The sequence below is a fragment of the Trichogramma pretiosum genome, unplaced genomic scaffold (assembly GCF_000599845.2).
Source record: "Trichogramma pretiosum strain Unisexual culture from Peru unplaced genomic scaffold, Tpre_2.0 scaffold63, whole genome shotgun sequence".
Lineage (NCBI taxonomy): Eukaryota > Metazoa > Arthropoda > Insecta > Hymenoptera > Trichogrammatidae > Trichogramma > Trichogramma pretiosum.
In genome coordinates this window covers 941145-961316 of record NW_019640834.1, presented here as the reverse complement: position 1 = coordinate 961316, position 20172 = coordinate 941145, and the positions used below count along the sequence as shown (strand labels likewise).

The 20172-nt window shown below is 32.3% G+C and overlaps 1 protein-coding gene across 2 annotated transcripts; it reads left to right on the top strand.

Moving 5' to 3' along the window:
• The first annotated feature begins 1647 nt into the window (after positions 1 to 1647).
• On the top strand, positions 1648 to 19285 carry LOC106654892 (dual oxidase maturation factor 1). 2 transcript variants are annotated; one of them, XM_014375016.2, is made up of 9 exons: positions 1648 to 1881; positions 9914 to 9986; positions 14053 to 14228; positions 15318 to 15375; positions 15443 to 15571; positions 15652 to 15865; positions 16288 to 16499; positions 17077 to 17269; positions 18765 to 19285. In XM_014375016.2, the coding sequence occupies exons 3-9, from the start codon at positions 14061 to 14063 to the stop codon at positions 18928 to 18930; spliced, it is 1140 nt and encodes a 379-aa protein (XP_014230502.1). In that variant the 5' UTR covers positions 1648 to 1881; positions 9914 to 9986; positions 14053 to 14060; the 3' UTR covers positions 18931 to 19285. The 2 variants fall into 2 exon arrangements, with proteins under 2 accessions (XP_014230502.1, XP_014230501.1); XM_014375015.2 differs by lacking the exons at positions 1648 to 1881; positions 9914 to 9986 and adding an exon at positions 13008 to 13166.
• Positions 19286 to 20172: the final 887 nt, after the last annotated feature.

The following is a 20172-nucleotide window of genomic DNA, read 5'->3' as shown; positions in this document are numbered from 1 at the left end:
CCATGTGCTCGTACTCGCTCAATTGGAGATTAAATTCATCAGCGCCCTCTGTAAATTTAATGCGGCCGTCCATAAGAACCTTCGAGCCGCCCGAAAATTGTTTTAGTCGAGTTTCGGGCGGCTCGAAGGTATGGGACGGCCGCATTGAATTTACAGAGGGCGCTGATTATCGTTTAATCTCCAATAGATCATAGTAAATGTAATAGTCAGTGCACATGACTCTGTTTTTGAATTTCGGAATGAGGTCAAATTGGAGTCTCTGAAAAAATGGAATTAGGCGGTTTCGAAAATTCTAATAAAATAAGGGGACATCTAGGACATCAGAAACAACAAGTTTATCATTTTTACAGAAAAAACGTTTTTTTTTTGGTCATTTGATTTCAATGAAAATCGGCAACATGTCACCGATGCAAGTCGAAAATATCCTGGTCTTTCGGGAAGGTGTGTTTTTCTTCACGGCATCCGACGAGGTGTTTTTTTTTCAAGGTGTTTCGTTTAGGTGAGTTTTTACTCATGAGCAGCTTACTTTTCAGAATATAATCTAATGAGAGTGAAATGAAATTAAAAGTATCCGATGGAGAAATTTTCAATAAAATTGTAGTAAAAAGTGATTATACAATTATTTAAATACTCTTTACAATATAATGTATAACTGAATAACAATCAAACGCATTCATTTTGAAAATAGAAGTAATCTTACACAATTTTTACATGCATTGATGTTTTATCATGAATTAAGTTGCATAGTGACTGATAAATGAGAATATTTTTTTGAAGAAATCGGTATCTTCAAAATACTGCAAATGCGAAGTAACAAAAAACATAATTGATACATTCAGATAAATAGTTGCATGTATTGAATGAATATAAAATTTCATATTTTATTTTAAAAACTATTATCTATATTATAATTGTATAAAATAACGTATAAAATGTACAGAAATACAGAAAAAAATTTTCGATGACAATTTTTCATTTTATTCAATTTTATCGTTACGGTAAGATCTTAGAAATTGATTTTCTTTTCATTTTATAATTTTTTTTGCAGAACGTTAAGTAGGCCTTTGTTGAATAGTGTACTAAATTTTAACGAAGAAAGCTCTAATATTTTACAGAATTTTCAAAGAATCTTCTTCAAAAGTTTAACTTTGCTAAAGACACACAAATTAAACTTTTTCTTTTTTCTGCAATTAAATAATTTTCTTAAAACTGTTTTTCTTAAATATTGTATAAGTACTTATTTTCATTAATCGAGTATACTTTTTCGTGATGCCATTTAAAAATCCGAAAAATTTCTTTGGAGACTACGGCTACATTTTTCCCAATCGCGTAAATAAGAATTTAAATGATCATTTAAGTATCAATCAATTCGACGGCCGGGACCAACGATCTGCTTACACGAAGATCGACAGCGAAAGTCCTGTAACCGGCATTAAAATAAAAAAGTAGTATATAGTGTAAGTACACAGGAAATACACACAAAATAGTCATCGCACACTCGCGGCATGTGTAGTAAGCGACGAGACGATCTCCCTCTCTTTCTCTGCCGTGCTCAGCGCCGATCTCTTAGCGGCCTGAAGCAACTGTACGCTAAAAAGTCTTTCGAGGACTGTGCATGGGTACGTACACACGCGGAGTACTTTCAACTTTAGCTCGTCGAGATATATAGCTATACGTATACAGTCTCGGCGTGCACGTTTTACTTGTGTAAAAGCCGCGACTGGTATCATCCTATCTGTGTACCATGCTGCAGAGCTGCTGGCAGCAGCTTCGTCAGCCCCACTATAATAAAGCAGCACTGCACTGCACAGCATTGCCGACGAGCTCGAGAAGCAGCAGCAGCAGCTTAAGACCCGGCAACCTGTTAACCTACTTTTACAGGTAAGACTGAGAATGGCGTGTGTATATGCTGCTGCCGCTGCTTGTCCTTGGGGGACTTGAAGTAGACATTATAAAGCAGCAGTCGATCGCGGCAGGAGTACACGTCGAATCCTAGAATACCTCTGTGTGTACCTTGTTTTTTTTCCATTTAATTGCCATGTTTTCGTGATCCTTTATGATAATCCCGGATGGGCAAAGAGTCGATAAAATTATTTCTTTGACTTCTGCCGCTTTCTTCTCTCGCGAAGCAGCATTGAATCGACGATCCGAGAGCAGAGGGCGATTTCTCGGGGCCTCGCTCGCGAGCTATAAAGAAAATGTGCGAGGAAAGTGATTGGCGTACGAGCAGACGCAGCAGCATGCCGCATTTGCCAGGCACGGGCTCGTAACATTGTGTGTAGTGTCTCGAAAGTGCATTGTTACAGTGTGTGTAAACGTGCGTTGTATCGATTAATAGTGCGGCGTACGTGCGGTCAATAACGCGAATTGTATTAACGAAGCATGAAAAAATGCACGTGCGTCTAACGGTACCGACGATCGGCTGAAAAAACGTATGAAAATCGTTATTACAACGCTGCTATCGTACACAAAATGTGTTGCAATGTAAGGACATCTGATTTAAGAATCGATGAACAAACGTTGCTCGTTAATTTCTCCTTGGTGATTTGGTATGTTGAAAGTGTTTTATGACGCGATCGTTTTCTCAAAATCTTTCATATTTTAACCGATATCGTACTCACTGCAGTTACTTTGGAATACTTGAAAATAACCAACTAATTAAAATACTTTTCGATACAATTTTTTGAATATCGTTACAATAAATTTGTATAAATGTAATTAAGTGTAATTTATTCATCGATTAATTGAAAAAAATTTTAAATGTCAACCGATTGGAAGAAGTTAGTAGCCGTATTATGTAACAGTTTTGATATACTTTATTATTTCAAATGGATGATTGATATTTTTCTGTGTCGTGAGAAAATTGAAGACAGTGGTATTCTTGTTATGAAATTGATAAATTTAATGATTATTTCAATCTCTTTAAAAAAAAGGCGATTTTACAATACTTTTTAAGTTGAATATAATTTATATTTACTTATTCGGAAATCATACGTACAATGTACTTATATGGTCGATTTTGTGAAAACCCGATGAGGTCAAAGAATTTTATTCAAGTAATATGATGATTATATTTGCGTGTAAAAAGTGTGACTAAAACATTGAAAATCAAGATATTTTAAAAATTCCCAATTCGTGACGGAGGCGCTATCAAAGAAAAATGTTCCTGAAAGGTCGTAGTACTCTGAGTCAGTGCTGCCATGTCGAACACGCAAAAAAGGCTAAATTTAGCTCAGTTCAATTCAGACAAACAGGTTGGGAAATTTGAAAAAGTTCCTTGAAATATTTTAGCATCTTTTTAATGAACTACCAATTTCATACGTTTAATACATTTAATAAAAATCGATTAAACCAAATAAAATTAAAAATAGAAGAAACAGGTTGAAAAATGTGTATGTTTAGATATGGGCCTGCACTAATTTTATCAGTGTGGTACTATTGAAGCAGTCGAGATATTTAGTTTCATCACACTTTTTGCTGTGAGAATAAAAACGAGTTTTTTCAGCTACTAGAAACGTTTTTTTTTCCTACAAATGGATATGGGTTTCTTTATTTTCATCCATGCGCATTAGCTAGGAATCGCATAAGCAAATAAAGCTCGACATTTTACCCGACTGCAAATATGCGGCGATCAAGCTTCAGAGAGGTATCGTTTTTATCTCGTGCGACAGATATACAAATTGAACACATGGTTGATATACAGCCCATAATTGCAAAATAATATTTTTACTTCATGAGATACACAATATACAATGCATTAGGTGAGTTCAATTGTCACTACTTGCGGAGCTTTTTTCAATGATTGCACGATTTACGATCGATAAATTGCAAAGAACAAAGATTGCTGTAACTCAATTTTCCGCTTGAAGTACGAAAATCAGTTTTGATAGTTGTCGGATGATGTTAATAAATAATTCAATATTCAAGGGAATATTAACGTATCTATAGGAACTAGGTAGTTAAAAAGATTCAACTGATAATCGAAAGGTCGAAAGATCTGTTCAACAGCCATACTTTAAAGAACAAATTGAAGATGAAATCAAGATTATGAACTTTCTAAGAAACGAATGTTTACATTTTAGTTTATCTTAAAAAGGTGAATCAAAGGTTTTTTATGTTCACGACAAAATGAATAAAAATCTGAAATATTTTATTGTTCTTCCAAAATGATGGGATATTCATGTGAAATAATTTCTGAAATAACGTAGCGTAAGTATAAGAATGTAGAAATCTTCATTAAGTCCAAATGTCTTGGGACGAATCTCATGCTCGTAAGGTTTGCTTCGTATATGTACTGCCTTGACGTGACGTTTGAGGGTATCCTTGTAACGAAATGATGTGTGACAAATGTCACATTCGAATGGTCTGCTTCGATTATGAATTACATTGATGTGATTTTTAAGAATATGCTCGTGGCTGAATAATTTTTGACAAATCTCACATTAAAAGGGTTTACTCCGATTATGCACTGTCCTTATGTGCCTATTGAGATTTTGTTTTTCTCCAAATGACTTTTAACAAATATTACACTTGAAGGATTTACTCCGATTATGTACTGTATTGACATGACATTTAAGATGAATTTTTTATCCAAATGATTTGTGACAAATTTCACACTCGAAATGTTTGCTTCGATTATGCACTGCATTTATATGTTGTTTGAGGTCACGCTTATATCCAAATAGTTTGTGACAAACCTCGCATTCGAAGGGTTTGTTCCGATCATGTACTAAATTCATGTGAGCTTTGAGGTTACCTTTTAGCCCAAATGATCTGTGACAAACCTCACATTCAAAGGGTTTGTTCCGATTATGTACTATATTTATGTGTCTATTGAGAAGACCCTTATGGCCAAAGGATTTGTGACAAACATTACATTCGCAGGGTTTGATCCGAAGATGTACCGCCATTATGTGAACTTTTAGGTTACATTTTAATCTAAATGATTTTTGACAAATTTCACATTAATACGATCTAATGCCCTTATTTTTCACGTTGATATGTTTTTTCAGCCCCGCTTCATAAGGTTTTTGACACGATTCCCACTTATCAGACAATTCGTTTTGAATATTTTGTATTTCAACTTCCTCGGGCTTGTCGAGCTTCAATCGAGACTTTTCTGGTAATTGACCCTTATTATCGTAATTAAATCCTTTTTTTATTAAAATTATAAGATTTCTGCCGTTCGAGTAATTGGTCTTAATTCGGTTTTCTATTTTCACAATAGGTAGATAGCTTCGATTCTCAGATTTACAAATGCTCGTTGAGAGAAACATGAATTCAGATTTAAAATTGTTACTTTCCGAATCTACGAATATTTTTCCATCTTCCTGCCAAACGTATAGTTTACCAAAAATTAAAATTGTCTAATAGGTTTGGGCAATGAAAAAATAGAACGTAATTCAAATTATTGAACTCACCGATAAGTCATGAAATGTCAATTCTTGAAAGTTTTCGGCTTTGCAAGAGTTCACTGGATCAAAAATATAATTATCACCTTCCATCAGCCAATTATCGTTTGGCTCTATTTTACCCTGAAGAATAATAAATTATGATGGATCGATCACTTACAACAAATATCATTGAATCCACAAAAAATACAATACCTAATTATGTCCTCGTTACTTTCCATATCTAGTTAGATTAGATGTAAACACTGCGAATGCTGACGAAAAATTTGAGGTTATAGGCCTCGAACAGCCAACTACACTGCAATTCAACCTGGCTATTTTTAAACCCTAACGAATTCAACTCCTACGCTAACTGAACGCACTCGGTACTACCTTTATAGTAGCAATACATTTCCCTCTATGGTCGACTCGCCAAACTAGAACGATTCGTAATGTACCGCGGATCGAGGAGCGCGTGTCGCGCTCCACCTGGCAAGTATGACAGGAACTAAGTGACGACACGCCGCTACTCATATACAGCCCATACCTATCCGCCAACTTTCTTTTGGCTCTCATTTGAATTTGATAAGAGTTATCGAAAATCTGATAAGCCCATCAGATTCCTTGGAAAAAATCCTATCAATATGAGCTATTTAGATTTTCCAACGGTCCACTATTTCCTACAGAAACGAAAATGAATATATGAGTCTCTCGAAAAGTGTCCTCACGCTAAAAATGTTATCACGCTAGCGTATACAAGTGTTCTCACGCAGAGTATAGTATACATGTTCTCACGCAACATACATGTACGTATAGTTTGTGTATGTGTATAACGCTATACGCTGTATACTTGTATATATCGGATTGATGATGATGAACAAGTGAAGACCCGCTCGACTAACTAGATCGAAGTCGAAAATTTTACAATACCCCGGTAGCCCACTCGATGCTCTATGTGTGATGTCACTACTTTGTTCACCCGGGTGGCCTAATCAGAGCACTAAGTACAAGTACAGCCCCGGCGACGACTTTCTCCGAGTAAGTCGAGATTCTCTACTTTGTACCCCCGGGTGCCCTATCCGGTGCACTAGGTATAAATACGACCTCGGCGACGACTTTCCCCGGTGAATATATAATAGCGACTCACTCGACGCACTAGGTCGAGATTTGTACTCGACGATGAGTTTCTCCGGAAAGTCGCGATGTATTCACACGAATATCGTCCGGGGTGTCTCGCTCGAAGCACAAGGTCGAAATCTGTACTCGACGATGACTTTCTCCAGGAAGTCGTGATGCACTCACACAAATATCGTCCCGGGTGGCTCGCTCGACGCACTAGGTCGAAATCTGTACTCGACGATGACTTTCTCCGGGAAGTCGCGGTTTTTTCGCACGAATATCATCCCGGGTGGCTCGCTCGACGCACTAGGTCGAAATCTGTACTCGACGATGACTTTCTCCAGGAAGTCGCGGTGTTTTCGCACGAATATCGTCCCGGGTGCCTCGCTCGAAGCACTAGGTCGAAATCTGTACTCGACGATGACTTTCTCCAGGAAGTCGCGGTGTTTTCGCATGAATATCGTCCCGGGTGGCACGCTTCGCCCAATATATCGGAATCCGAACTAGATGATAATTTTCTCCGGGAAATCGCGATGTTATCGTACGGAAATCACCTGGATTAGTCAGCTCGACGCACTAGTTTGGGATCCGGACTCGACGATAACCTTCTCCGAGAAGTCGCGATGTTTTCGCATGAATATCATTGTCAAGACTTATTTTTCAAATTACGTGGATCACAAGCATACTTATATAAATCATATAATAATTCGGAATCCCATGAACTTTTGTTTTTTAAAAGAACATTTATGAGCAAGTATGGCCAGCTTATCCTTATATTTTTGTGCTACCTTATTTTTCTAAACTATTCAATTGGTAATCTCAACTCGTAAATGATAATCAATTTCTTGGCTATGATATTATTGAAATCAAATAAATTCCGTCAAGTATTAAACAAACTAACAATTTTTTTGTTTTAAACTGTTATCATACTGAAATGTTTATAATAGAATAATTCAAAATCGTTGTAATACTTTTTTCAAAAGTTTAAATATGGGCAAGTATGACAGTCTGATCCTTATAATTTTAATCTAACTTTAAAATTCTCTCTCTCTCTCTCTGTCTCTCTCATTTATGAAACTTCTAATATCAAATCATCAATGATCAATTACTTAGCTATGATAGTAATGAAATCCAATACATTCCGACAAGTATTCAAGCAAACTAAAATTTTTTTTCCCTCAAACTATAACCATAATATAAAGTTTATTATAAAATAATTTAATAATTAATTATATGATTTTTAACATAAGTTCAATAATCAATCACGTAGCTATGATATTATTGAATTCAAATACATTCCGACACATATTCAAGCAAACTAAAATTTTTATTTCTCAAACGATAACCATGATGCAAAGTATAATTGTTAGAATTTATAGTAGTTATTATTTAATTATATACAGTGATAAGTGAAATGATACTCTCATGCGACCATGCAAAGGTAACAGTGGTATGTAAAAAAACATTACTTATGACTCTACTTGCCCGGCCGTCTCGATCAAATCCGATGCGAACATTACAATTGCATGTACCGAAAGCAAACAATATATATTTTACAAGTTTGTTATATTTTTTAATTCAATGATGTATAATAACATAATTTTATCTTTTAGTTGCTTTCGTTACACTAATGACATTTATTATTTTTTATGAATTGATGAATGGTTCTGAGAAAAATTGTATATTAAAACAGAAAAAGAATACATACAATACAGAGTGATGACTTAATACATTATCTTTATTTGAGTAAATCACATGTTTTTATAAAGATTATGTGAGAAAATGCACTGCAGACCCATTAAATTAAAAGCTTCTAATAAAACGACAAAAACTTTGAAAACTATATTTTTTATGCATTGATAATTATTATATGACGATTGCGAACGTCTTGAATTTGTTCGAGACGGCCGGGCAAGTAGAGTCATAAGTAATGTTTTTTTACATACCACTGTTACCTTTGCATGGTCGCATGAGAGTATCATTTCACTTATCACTGTATATAATTAAACAATAACTACTATAAATTCTAACAATTATACTTTGCATCATGGTTATTGTTTGAGAAATAAAAATTTTAGTTTGCTTGAATATGTGTCGGAATGTATTTGAATTCAATAATATCATAGCTACGTGATTGATTATTGAACTTATGTTAAAAATCATATAATTAATTATTAAATTATTGTATAATAAACTTTATATTATGGTTATAGTTTGAGGGAAAAAAAAATTTTAGTTTGCTTGAATACTTGTCGGAATGTATTGGATTTCATTACTATCATAGCTAAGTAATTGATCATTGATGATTTGATATTAGAAGTTTCATAAATGAGAGAGACAGAGAGAGAGAGAGAGAATTTTAAAGTTAGATTAAAATTATAAGGATCAGACTGTCATACTTGCCCATATTTAAACTTTTGAAAAAAGTATTACAACGATTTTGAATTATTCTATTATAAACATTTCAGTATGATAACAGTTTAAAACAAAAAAATTGTTAGTTTGTTTAATACTTGACGGAATTTATTTGATTTCAATAATATCATAGCCATTTTTGATACACGACTGATGAGAGCGATGAGAGAGTCCTAGCGGCTCAACTGTTGCACTAACTCACAAGTCATGCGCCAGTTTTCGAACACTTTTCTCATTTATAAAAAGTTGCACATGAAGTTAAAAATTGTTTCTAAAAATAACTTTTAATATTAAAAATGGTCATATTTTGTATGAACGCGGATCGTCAAGTTTTTGACTACTTTACTAAACTATCAATAGGAGGAATCAATTTAAAAACCTATGCAGAAATCGACTTGAAAATCCAAGTGGAAAATCCACTGGAAACCTACATTAAAATACCCTCAAAATTGAGTAAAAGCACAGTTTTTCAGGCAATTTTTCCAGGTAGATTTTTGGGTCGATTGTACGACTCTTAAGTCAAATTCCACGTGAAAATCGATCTAAAATAACCAATTCTTTTAAATTTCATGAAATTAGAAATTCTACTCAAATGACTTAATATTAGAATAACTAATTAAAAAAAACAAATTTAAAAAAGTAAAAGCGTTTCAATTCCATTAAATGAGCTTACAAGGAAATCTGTCCACTTTGAAATACAATTTAAACTTTAAATCCCGTAACAAACTGGTTTCATAACTTACTGAAACTGATCATCAGTATTTGAAATGAAATTACATAATAGGTCTACTAATACTATTATTGCTGTCAAAATCTTTAAAAGTCTGCGTTCATCCAGATAAAAGTAATTCTTAGCGAAGTTTATAGATTAATGAAAAAAACATTTTCAATAAATGCTCAAAATTGATATGAATTATTTCTCACATCAAATCAAGCAGTAAATCAAAAAATTTTGGTAAATTAAAATATTTTTCTTCGTGATTTTTCAGGTCTCCTTTGATTTCGTTATGATGGGGCATTGAAATATGAGAGGTACAATTTGAGCTCGACTTTATCTTTAAGGTAAGTGTCTAAAGCAAAAACAAACAAATTATTTGATCGAATGACAGTCAATCTATTTATGTTGCTATTGGTCGTTCATTAATTAATGAGCTGTTTAAAGAATAGACATAGAAAAAAAAACTTTTAAACGATGAACAAACAAAATCAATAAAAGAAAACCATTCATTGTTAAAATCAGTTATCAGCTGTTAAAAACCACTTTATGAATTGCAAAGGACACAAGAGATATGGAAAAAATTAAAGATGAAATAAATCCAAGTGCATAGCAAATGTGGATAACACTATTAGGCATCTCATTAATATCCGGGCCTGAAGATTACTCTTGTATATGTCTTCCCGCATAAGTCAAATGCCCGTTATACCCGTATACATATTATCGATGTGGTCTTGGAGAAAGCTCTAACCGATGAATTTGTTTTTCTAAATACGAGACTACTACCGCCATGCACCACATCGATGTAGGTTTAAATACGACTCTTTTGTGTGAGTAATTTACCAATAAAACTACATCACACGCATAGGCGATAATATTTTGCATATTTGGCAAGCACGTGTAATACCGTTATGTGGCATTATGACCGGACTGTTGAGATTCGTTCATTGTATAAACATCTTTCCTCGTGTATAGCGTACTATACGTGAATGATACCATATTATTATATGAATGAACCTCATCAATGTGGATTTTTCGATGCGAATCTTTTGTGTAAACGTTTCCATTTCGCGTACTTCACATATGCGTGGGCGGGACAGCATCATGCGTGTATGTGACCGTGTTTACAAAGAAAATATCTATCCGCCTGCGTGGATAATACCGTTATCCACAGTATCCACATGATTTTTGAGATCGCTCTCTCGCGTCTAAGCGTCCTCCATCGGACATGGGTGCGTGTAACGCCGTTATGCGCCAAATCAGTGTTCGTTCTCGTTTAATTTTGCTTAACGAATCCGTAATCGACGTTCATTTTCAGTTTTTTCTCTATCTCAATGAAGGTGTAAAGTTCCGTGGTATATATATAACAGTACCGAATACTCCGATCGCCATAAGCAAATATCAATCGACTGGTACATTTTTTATAAGTATATCGAATATATGATTATGATATTTGAGTCATACATTTTTTACCAGTACAATGCTAAAAAAAACGCATTAATGAAGAGTACATAAGCGCATTGGCGTGGCCAGTATGGGTTCCGTGGGTGCCGCGGCACCCCCACTAATTTTGAAGGAGCGCCTAGAAGCGAAATATTTAAAAATAAAAATCACCCATTTTTCACGTAATAAACATATTGATAACTAAATATGGAATCGTAAATTACCAAAGCGCACATAGAGATTTTTAGTAACCGAATTAACCCATACCAAACTATTTTTTTTATCTTTGAGAACAAAATATTGAATATGTAATCCAAGTAAATGAAATAATAAATGCGAACAAACTAAATCAATTTTAAATATTCAATTGTTGCTCGTTCAAATAAAAAAGTGTTCAAAAAACTAGGAACGTTATTTATAGATATGAAATTGGACTTGAATTTTGACCAAGAACGCGATGCACAGTCTACAACCAAAAAATTTGGCATCGACAATGATGAACTTCGAGCAGAAGTCAGATTACTTCGAACGAAGAAAGATACAAAATCATTTCCATGCACAGTAATTGAATGGCTTAATTGGTTATCTATACAGAATAGAAAACTTTGTTACCCCACTTTTTATAAATTAGTATCTACGTTTGCGTCAATTCCTGTCACCAGTTGTACTTGTGAGCGTAGTTTCTCTAAACTTAGCATTATAAAATCAAAGCTACGCTCAACAATGTTGCAAGATCGTTTGGAAAATTTAATGGTTCCATTTATTGAACAAGAGTTGGCGGTAAATATTGATCCTATTGAGGTAATTGAAGAATTTAACAAAATTGTTCCTTTTGATAGACGCATGGTATTGTAATAGTATATTATGATACGGGTGACTTAAGCAGGCCATTATTGCACGGCACGGTTAGCACCCGAGCGAAGCGAGGGTGCTAGTGCCGTGTTAAGAATGGACTACTTGAGTCATAAGTATCATACGTTTTTTTATAGCACTGTGCTAAATTCACGTTTAGGCCCCCTTTGGCGAGATATAAGGTGCTCATAATAGCGTCGCGGTGCAATAATGAGCAGCTTAAGTCACGGCAAAGCGTGCCTTAAACGTGAACTTTAGCCACGCAGTGCTATAAAATAAATTATATTTTTATCAAATTTGTAATTTTATCTAAGTATCTCTTTTTTTGTACCCATTTTTCTAAACTTACGTTATTTATAATTATCAATAAAAATTAAAAAATTTTGTACTCATCAAAGTCTAAAAAAAATATATACAAGCTGAGCAGAAAATTGGAAATTGGCACCCACACTAGTTGAACCCTGGCCACGCTAATGCATAAGCGTAGTCCACATTAGTTTTCCTCTATGTAATATACTTTCACATTCAACTGTCTAGTTGTATGACTTTTTTCGAAAATGTAAATTATTCATAAGACTTTTTTTTTAATCTGGCAATAGCACACAGACGTCAACATTATAATCTATTCACAAATACGAGACAATGAGGAATATATAATATTAAGGACCTCAAACTTTACACTATTATAAACATATTTTTTTAATTAACGATAGAAAATTTTCCACCGAATCTTAAAATTTCTCTTCAACAATTTCAACATCTCAAAATCAAAAGTAACTATAATATTTTAACTTATTCAAGCGACACTACGATTTTTAACTCTAAACTAAACTCATCTGTTTCCTTCTACCATCAGTTTTTTATAAGCGACTTCCTTTTTTATCCTGAAATAATTCCGATAAAATTAAGTTTATATAATAATACTTTCATACTTTCATTAGTACGTTACTTGAAAATACATTTGAATAAACTCACTTAAATTGAATTTAAGTGATATTAATAATATTTACAAATCATGACTTGAAACGTTAAATGAGATTGAGTAAACAAAAGAAAACGAGCTATTGTATCATGTAGCGAGATACTGCTCTAAAATTCTCGTAAAATTGAAATCAGTCCTCATAACGTACAGTCCATCTCCTCTTAAAGTCAAAGTAATCGGTAAACTTGCGAGAGACACTTGCTTCAAAGTGTTTTGTGTGTACTCTCCAATCCATTGTAAAAAAAGACAGGTAGGTTTGTGCGCATAGTTTTCCAAACTTTTGATAGTATATATTTATTAAATATAAAAGTAGCAAGAATATAAATGAAAAATTTTGCGAATGGGTTTAATATTAATTTTATTCTGCTTCGTATGATTTTGATGTTCATCAAAACTACTCAAAAATGCATTAATGATTAAGTTATTATTTTAAGATTATTATTGATTGGTGAGTCAAGTTGCTTCAAATGTATAAATAACGAAGTTTAAATAAGAAAGTATAAAAAAGACATCAAAAACTGAATATCTTGAGACGTTTTGAAAAATTAAAAAAATTAAATTTTTATATTATCCTACAAAAATCTGTCGATCTATTCTTTTGCAAATATATTTTTGCACATTCAAAAAATACATTACATACATCATCTCAGTGATTTATTGACGGCCATATTGACGCTTCCAATGCTTACATTATATTTATGCAGTGCACGAAAAGTACTTTTTCTCTAAACCTGCGATTATCGCATGTGTTTCGTTCATTATTTCAATTAAACGCCTTATCTTAAACACAATTAAAAATGGAAAATTAATTTAAACCAAACAGAATAAATTTCATACATAGGTAAAAAAAGAAAACTTATTTTAAAATAAAAATAGAATAAAAAATGTGGGGAAAAATAAATTGTAAAACGAACTTCTTTAAAAATTGTATGATGATTGTTTTGTTATAAAATACAATACTGAAGTTAATTATCAGATCCGAATTTTCTAATCATTCCTGACTATCGATCTATTTTTTTTTTGGATCTACAATATTATTCTTTTTCTTCATTCGTTTTTGATACTTTGAAAAAGAATTTAGTCATTACATTCACGGATACAATTTGATGTAATTATTCTTCGATTTATGTTTATAGAAATAAACATGAAGACATGGTTTGGAGTTGTGAAGGAAGGTGGAGGTGGGCCCACTTTTCATCACCACAACAATCGAATGCCAGTGAAGGGAGATGCCAATCTAATATATGACGCTTTGTTCTTCGGCACCATTCTTATGGCCTTTTTACTAATATTCCCAGGTGTACGTAAAGAGGTAAGTCGAAACATCATCGAACGATGTATTTCGGATGATAGCTTTTTGATAATTATATTAATTCGATAAATATGAAGTACAACGTATTGTTACCGTGAAAAGGTACAAAATTCAAGGTTAACAGGATACATTCATATTACACATAGTAAACCATGAAACATCTACTTCAAAAAAAGTTCTATAGTCAGTAATAGAAAAAATGTAAATTCGAATAATTCGTTCCGAAAAGTTCTTCACCTTGAATAATAAAACAGCGAAGTCAACTTTTTACTATGCTTCCTCGAGCCATTCTTCATTATTATTATTTGATAGTGATCTGTAAAGCTGACACGTGAGCGAATTCATTAAAAACGGCTTCGGACAAGATAAATGAATGTATTCAGATAATTTGCATAAGTAAATCAAATCAGTTTTGAGTTATATAGAAATAAACAAGGATAGTAGAGGAAAATAAAATAAATGTTTTAAATTTGAAGTGTACACGTACAAGTTATACTATTAATCTAATTGTGAAAAGACATTTTTGTCTCATATAAGAAATTTTTAGACATGAAATTTTTTTCAACGGTGAAAAATATATTTTTCGTACATAAAGGTTGTTATTCCTTTGTTTAGCGTGAATAAATAATAATCACATAATAATAGGTTTTAATTTTCTCTGAAGAATCATAAGCATCAAAATTGCATTAAAATTTATTTTTAAACGTAAGATTTGAAAAATAAAATCTTTGTCGGAAAACAGCCGTGATTTTTCATATTTGTTGATGTGGATTTAAATAGATATTGAGCTGTAACTGCTCTATCCTTGGCCTATTGGAGGTGCGAAAGGCGCTATGTCATTCATGCATCCCAATGATTTTCCAATTACTATTAACTGACTTATAGATCTCGATTATAAATAAATGAAATTATACAAAATAAAGGTCAAATTTAGTTTATTTATGAAATATGAAAAAAAGAATACTCTAATTACAGTGATAAATGTATTATAGTAATCAATTAATTTTATAAAATTGCATTACATTTGGAAATACTTACTCGATGCTTAATTCATCATCTTACCTTTAACTTAAAAATTGTATGATACAGAAATTGTCCACGTTCATAACAGTTTTGCTGTTGATATTCACCGGATCAACTATTAAAGGTTTGTATACTTTTAAAGATGATAAAATATTATTTGAGCATCAATTTCTTATTAAAATTTTTAAAAGTTTCCATGGATGGCTCGGCGTGGCAAACGAGTACGACCGACTTTGTTGATTTCGCCAATTCCCCATATTTGGACAACATGGAAATCGCTGGTCACATAGGATTATTTCATATTAACATTACGTTAAAAAGTAGGTAACGCGACCTAACGCATGATAGATAGCAGGACACGATGAAAAATGCCACGAAATTATAATTAATTTTTTTTTAGCGGGTCACTTAAAAAATGTTGATGGAGATTTTGAATACAATGAGAGATTCCATTGGACTTATCCCCATTCGATGAAGATTCAACGTGAACAAGTACTCTTAGAAGGAATTCCTTTTCCTATAGTTAGCCTCGCAGGATATTTTGTTCTCCACGACGGTTTCTCGTGGGGAAGAGTGTATCGAGAGGCAGGATACTATGCAACAGTAATGTTATGGTAAATTTAAATATTCTTAATTTTTGCATTTTTATCCGCATTTCTTACGAGGACACACTTCAAGTAATTCATGCACGATATCGAGTTTTAATCATTTCTAATGAATGTTTTTGATCATAGTGAAATATTTCATACATCGTAATTGTGGTGAACTTACCTCACACGCAAATCCTACAGCTTCATAATATTATAAGATACTTTACATCTTACATCTATTTCTGAAAATTTTTTAAATTGTAGCAAAAATTAATATTCATGAGTCAGAAAAAAATCATTCACCTTGATCGCTTAATAGCTATTTAACGTAATGTATTATAACAATCATGACGCTGCGCGTGGAATCAGAATTGAATTATAAAGTGTGAAAAGGAAACGAGTTAATTTATTCGTTAATTATTCATAATTAATCTTGATGTTCCAAGGGTATCGGGCGCATCCTGGTGTATACTGATGATGCTCGTAGTGATGGTTCCGCATCTAAGTCCTTACGGAATGATAGTTACTGGACTATGTATGATGATGGTCAATGTCGTCTACTGGTTCAATCTTCCAGATGATTTGTTCGTCGCTTGGGTTGAAAATCACCGTCTTCATTTTTATTTTGGATGGAATTATTGGCTTCAACTTATTGTTGGTGAGACATTTTTAATTTTAATAGCACAAATCAAGTTACAACAAAGTCTATGAGTAGAGAGTGTTTCCTGGATGACCGAAATAACCCATAATATTGTTGTCTACGCGTAGGTGGAGCTTAACATATATAGATACACATTCATGGGTATTTTGGCCGTCCAGTAATCACTTTTTTTCAAATACAATTTTTTTCTTACACAAATATACTTCAACGTATCTTATCCATACTATTTATTTTGTTTCAATGCGCGGAAATCCTTCATAATAAAAAAAAAGATAACATTTTTTTATTTGATAATGTTGATATAGGTGAGAAATGAGATTATTTTAAGAACATTATGTAACATTATGGATCCATTTTGAATAAAATAATCATCATATACAGATTAATATTTCTGTACTGAATACACGAGACTATTTTCAGTCGAAAACTGTAAATTATTTTTTTTGCAGTTGATAATTTTCATTAAATTTTTTTATACTTCCATTTTTTTTAAATGTAAAAAAATGTAAAAACGATTTCAAGACCCTGCGTTAAAATTTTGATTATTCAATACATTTTTTATTACATATTTCAGGAGGTATTTGTTTTTTCGTCGGTATATTATTTTTATGTGTAACTTCAATCTATGGATGGACCTTCTCAACTACCCTTGAAGTTAACCATAAAGCGCCGTACGACAGGCACACTAGCAATAACAGAAAAGAGCATGTAAGATCAAAATCCGAGCCAAGAGCATCTGAGGAAGAGTGTCAAAAGGAATTTATACGGTAATAAATAATTTTAGATTCTCAAAATTTTATTTTAGGATGATGAAAAAATCTTGGAAGTGCATAGTTAAAATAATGTTATTTTTATTTTATTTTATTTTTTTTTTAATTGACAAAGAACTGAAGATTCTAATTTAAACTAACCCGCACAATAGTTCACTTGAATCAAATTCCTAAAAATAACAAAGATTCTAATTTAAAACTAATCCGCACAAAAGTCCATATGCATGAAAGTCCTCAAAATAACGAGATCCGAATTGATTCTGAATTTTTCCGAATTTCGCGTCCTCAAGTCCGCAAACAACTTCAAAATAAGTCCAGTATCAATATCTAAGTAATATTGAAATAAATTTTTTTTATTTATTGATGTTGAGCGCAGTGAAGTCGTATGCATTCTACTTAGCTAACTTTCGATGTTTTAATCTAACTGTCATAACTCGTGCAGGGACAAACCAATCGATATAAACATTTTATAAAGTATTGTTTAGGTTTTGATGCAGTGCTGTATAATTTTTGAGCGACATTCTTATATATTATAGAATAGACAAAAATTCATTACTATGGACTTATGATGCACTGTCAAGAAACGGCGTTAATATACCAATGATTCGTGGACATTTTTTTTTATTTGTACTAGGGCATAATAATTTTTTTTTTCCCCATCTTTTTTAGGGCCCGGATTCTAAGTGCATTATTATGCAATGCACGTTTAGGCAATGATCGGTATGTATTTTTTCGAAATAGTGCGAATATTCAAAATTTTATGGAAATTTTAGCACACCATTCATAGGGGGAGTTTAATTATGTGGGAGTTACACTAAACCCAATCGAATTCTCTCCGGTCCAACGAGTAGTGGAACGAGTATAAGCATGGGAAATTTCGGCGTTCGCCGGACCGAATTAGATTGGGTCTTGTGTACGTTTGTGTCGTATGCTGAGCCGAAAGCCGGTCCGAGCCGAAAAATCTGAAAGATGGTTGTTCTTCATTATTGATGATAATCCAAAAAAATACATAAAATAAAGAAATATTGCGGGAATATCGAGGCTAATATCATATCGCGTTGTTGCTTTTTGTCCTGGTCAATATTGCAGTACCAAAATGGTGAAACTACAAAGACGAATATAATTCAAGCGTTAAATCACGATTCAATTAAGAGATTTGAATTTTCTAAAGTATTCGTTTTCATTTTTAAAACATTTTTCGAATCCTTTTTTAACTAAAATTAAAAAATTGTTTTATAGTTCAGGGCAGCTCTGCTTTGGTTTCATTCATATTATGAATGTATTTAATTTTCGACAGTTATTTATTTTTTTTTACTTTAACAATTTTTTTTATCGTAGTACTAACTTAAACTTTATTTCTGTTTATTTCTGTTTACTCTGATATAATCATTAATATAATATGATAATTTGACTTAACTTAAAAAAATTGAAAAACTATATTTTGATACCTATCATTTCATATTAAATTTTTTTGATTAATTTTGTTCTACAGCCAAGTTATGTCAAAATTAGCAGCTAACCACGTAGAAGATATTGAGTGCGGAACTGTAAATGATGGCTATAACGCTGAACATGATTCAGAAAATGGACAAACCGATGATGACGACTGGGAGACTGATCTAAGCAAGTGGGATCACCTTGAATGTCATGATAACTAATAGGATAGATTTTTTATCAAATTTTAGTTTTACTTTCTTCAGAATCATCAGTTAAGGACAATTTTTTATTTATAAATGAATTTTGCGACGAAAAGTTTTACAGTCTAAGAAACTTAATCTTAGGTAGAAAATGAGCGTCAATTAATTACGGAACTTTTTCGAGTCGGAGTATTCATTCTATAAAGAATATAAATTGAATTGACATTTCAATGTTATTGGACAGTCTTTTAAACTAAGCATTAAGCTGGCAACTCTATGTCTGGGAATAAGACCCAGACTAATTTGTGATATATAAATATAATATTTATTAAATATATTAAATATATATTAAATATATATTTATTCATTATATTTATTAAATATATATTTTTTAGATAAATACATGTGCACGAGCACTTTTATTTTCAATCAAATACTCGTATCTTTAATGTACAAATTTTTCAAATAAGTTTTAGCCATCATCAATCATGTTAGATTCTAATTTTATAATTATGATCGTTAAAATTAAAAAATTTTATGAAATAAAATTAAATAAAATTTGTATAATTCTGATTATTACAAAATGTAATAAAAAAGCTACTTGAAAATATTTCAGTTGTTTATTATCTTTTCATTCCTACTCATTCTTACCAAACTTTTTGAACAAAAATTGAATTTCATAAGCTACAATCATAGTTTCTTTAAACATTGATTATCTAACAATTAAGTTATCTTTAAAATTTAAACTGGTAAATGTTGATTTTTATGACTCTATCTTTACGTGAACCCTTCACTGAAAACTCAAAGTATAAAATTTGCTGTAAAGTAGTAATACTTGCGCACTTTATACTATTCAAAACTGCTCGAAAACACTTTCGAATAGTATAAATAAATAAAATGTTTATCTGGGAAATTTGCTAGGAGCTCAGTTTACGCTTTTCAAAGGTGTTTTAAGCATAGATTTCACTTTCTGGAAAATCATCGCATCAGAAAAAGTGTAAGAGGACCAAATTACACTTTTTAAAAGATCGTCACAACAGAAAAAGTGTACTAAAAAAGTGTACCTCTTACACTTTTTCTGCTGTGATAATTTTCCAAAAAGTGACATCTTTCAAACACCTTTCAAAAGTGTAAACCGAGCTTTTTGCAATTTTTCCAAATGAAAATTTTCCAAAAGTATAACCTATGCTCGAGATAGTTTTGAATAGTGTATTGCGCAAGTATTACTATTTCACAGCAAATTTTATACTTTTGGGTTTTCAG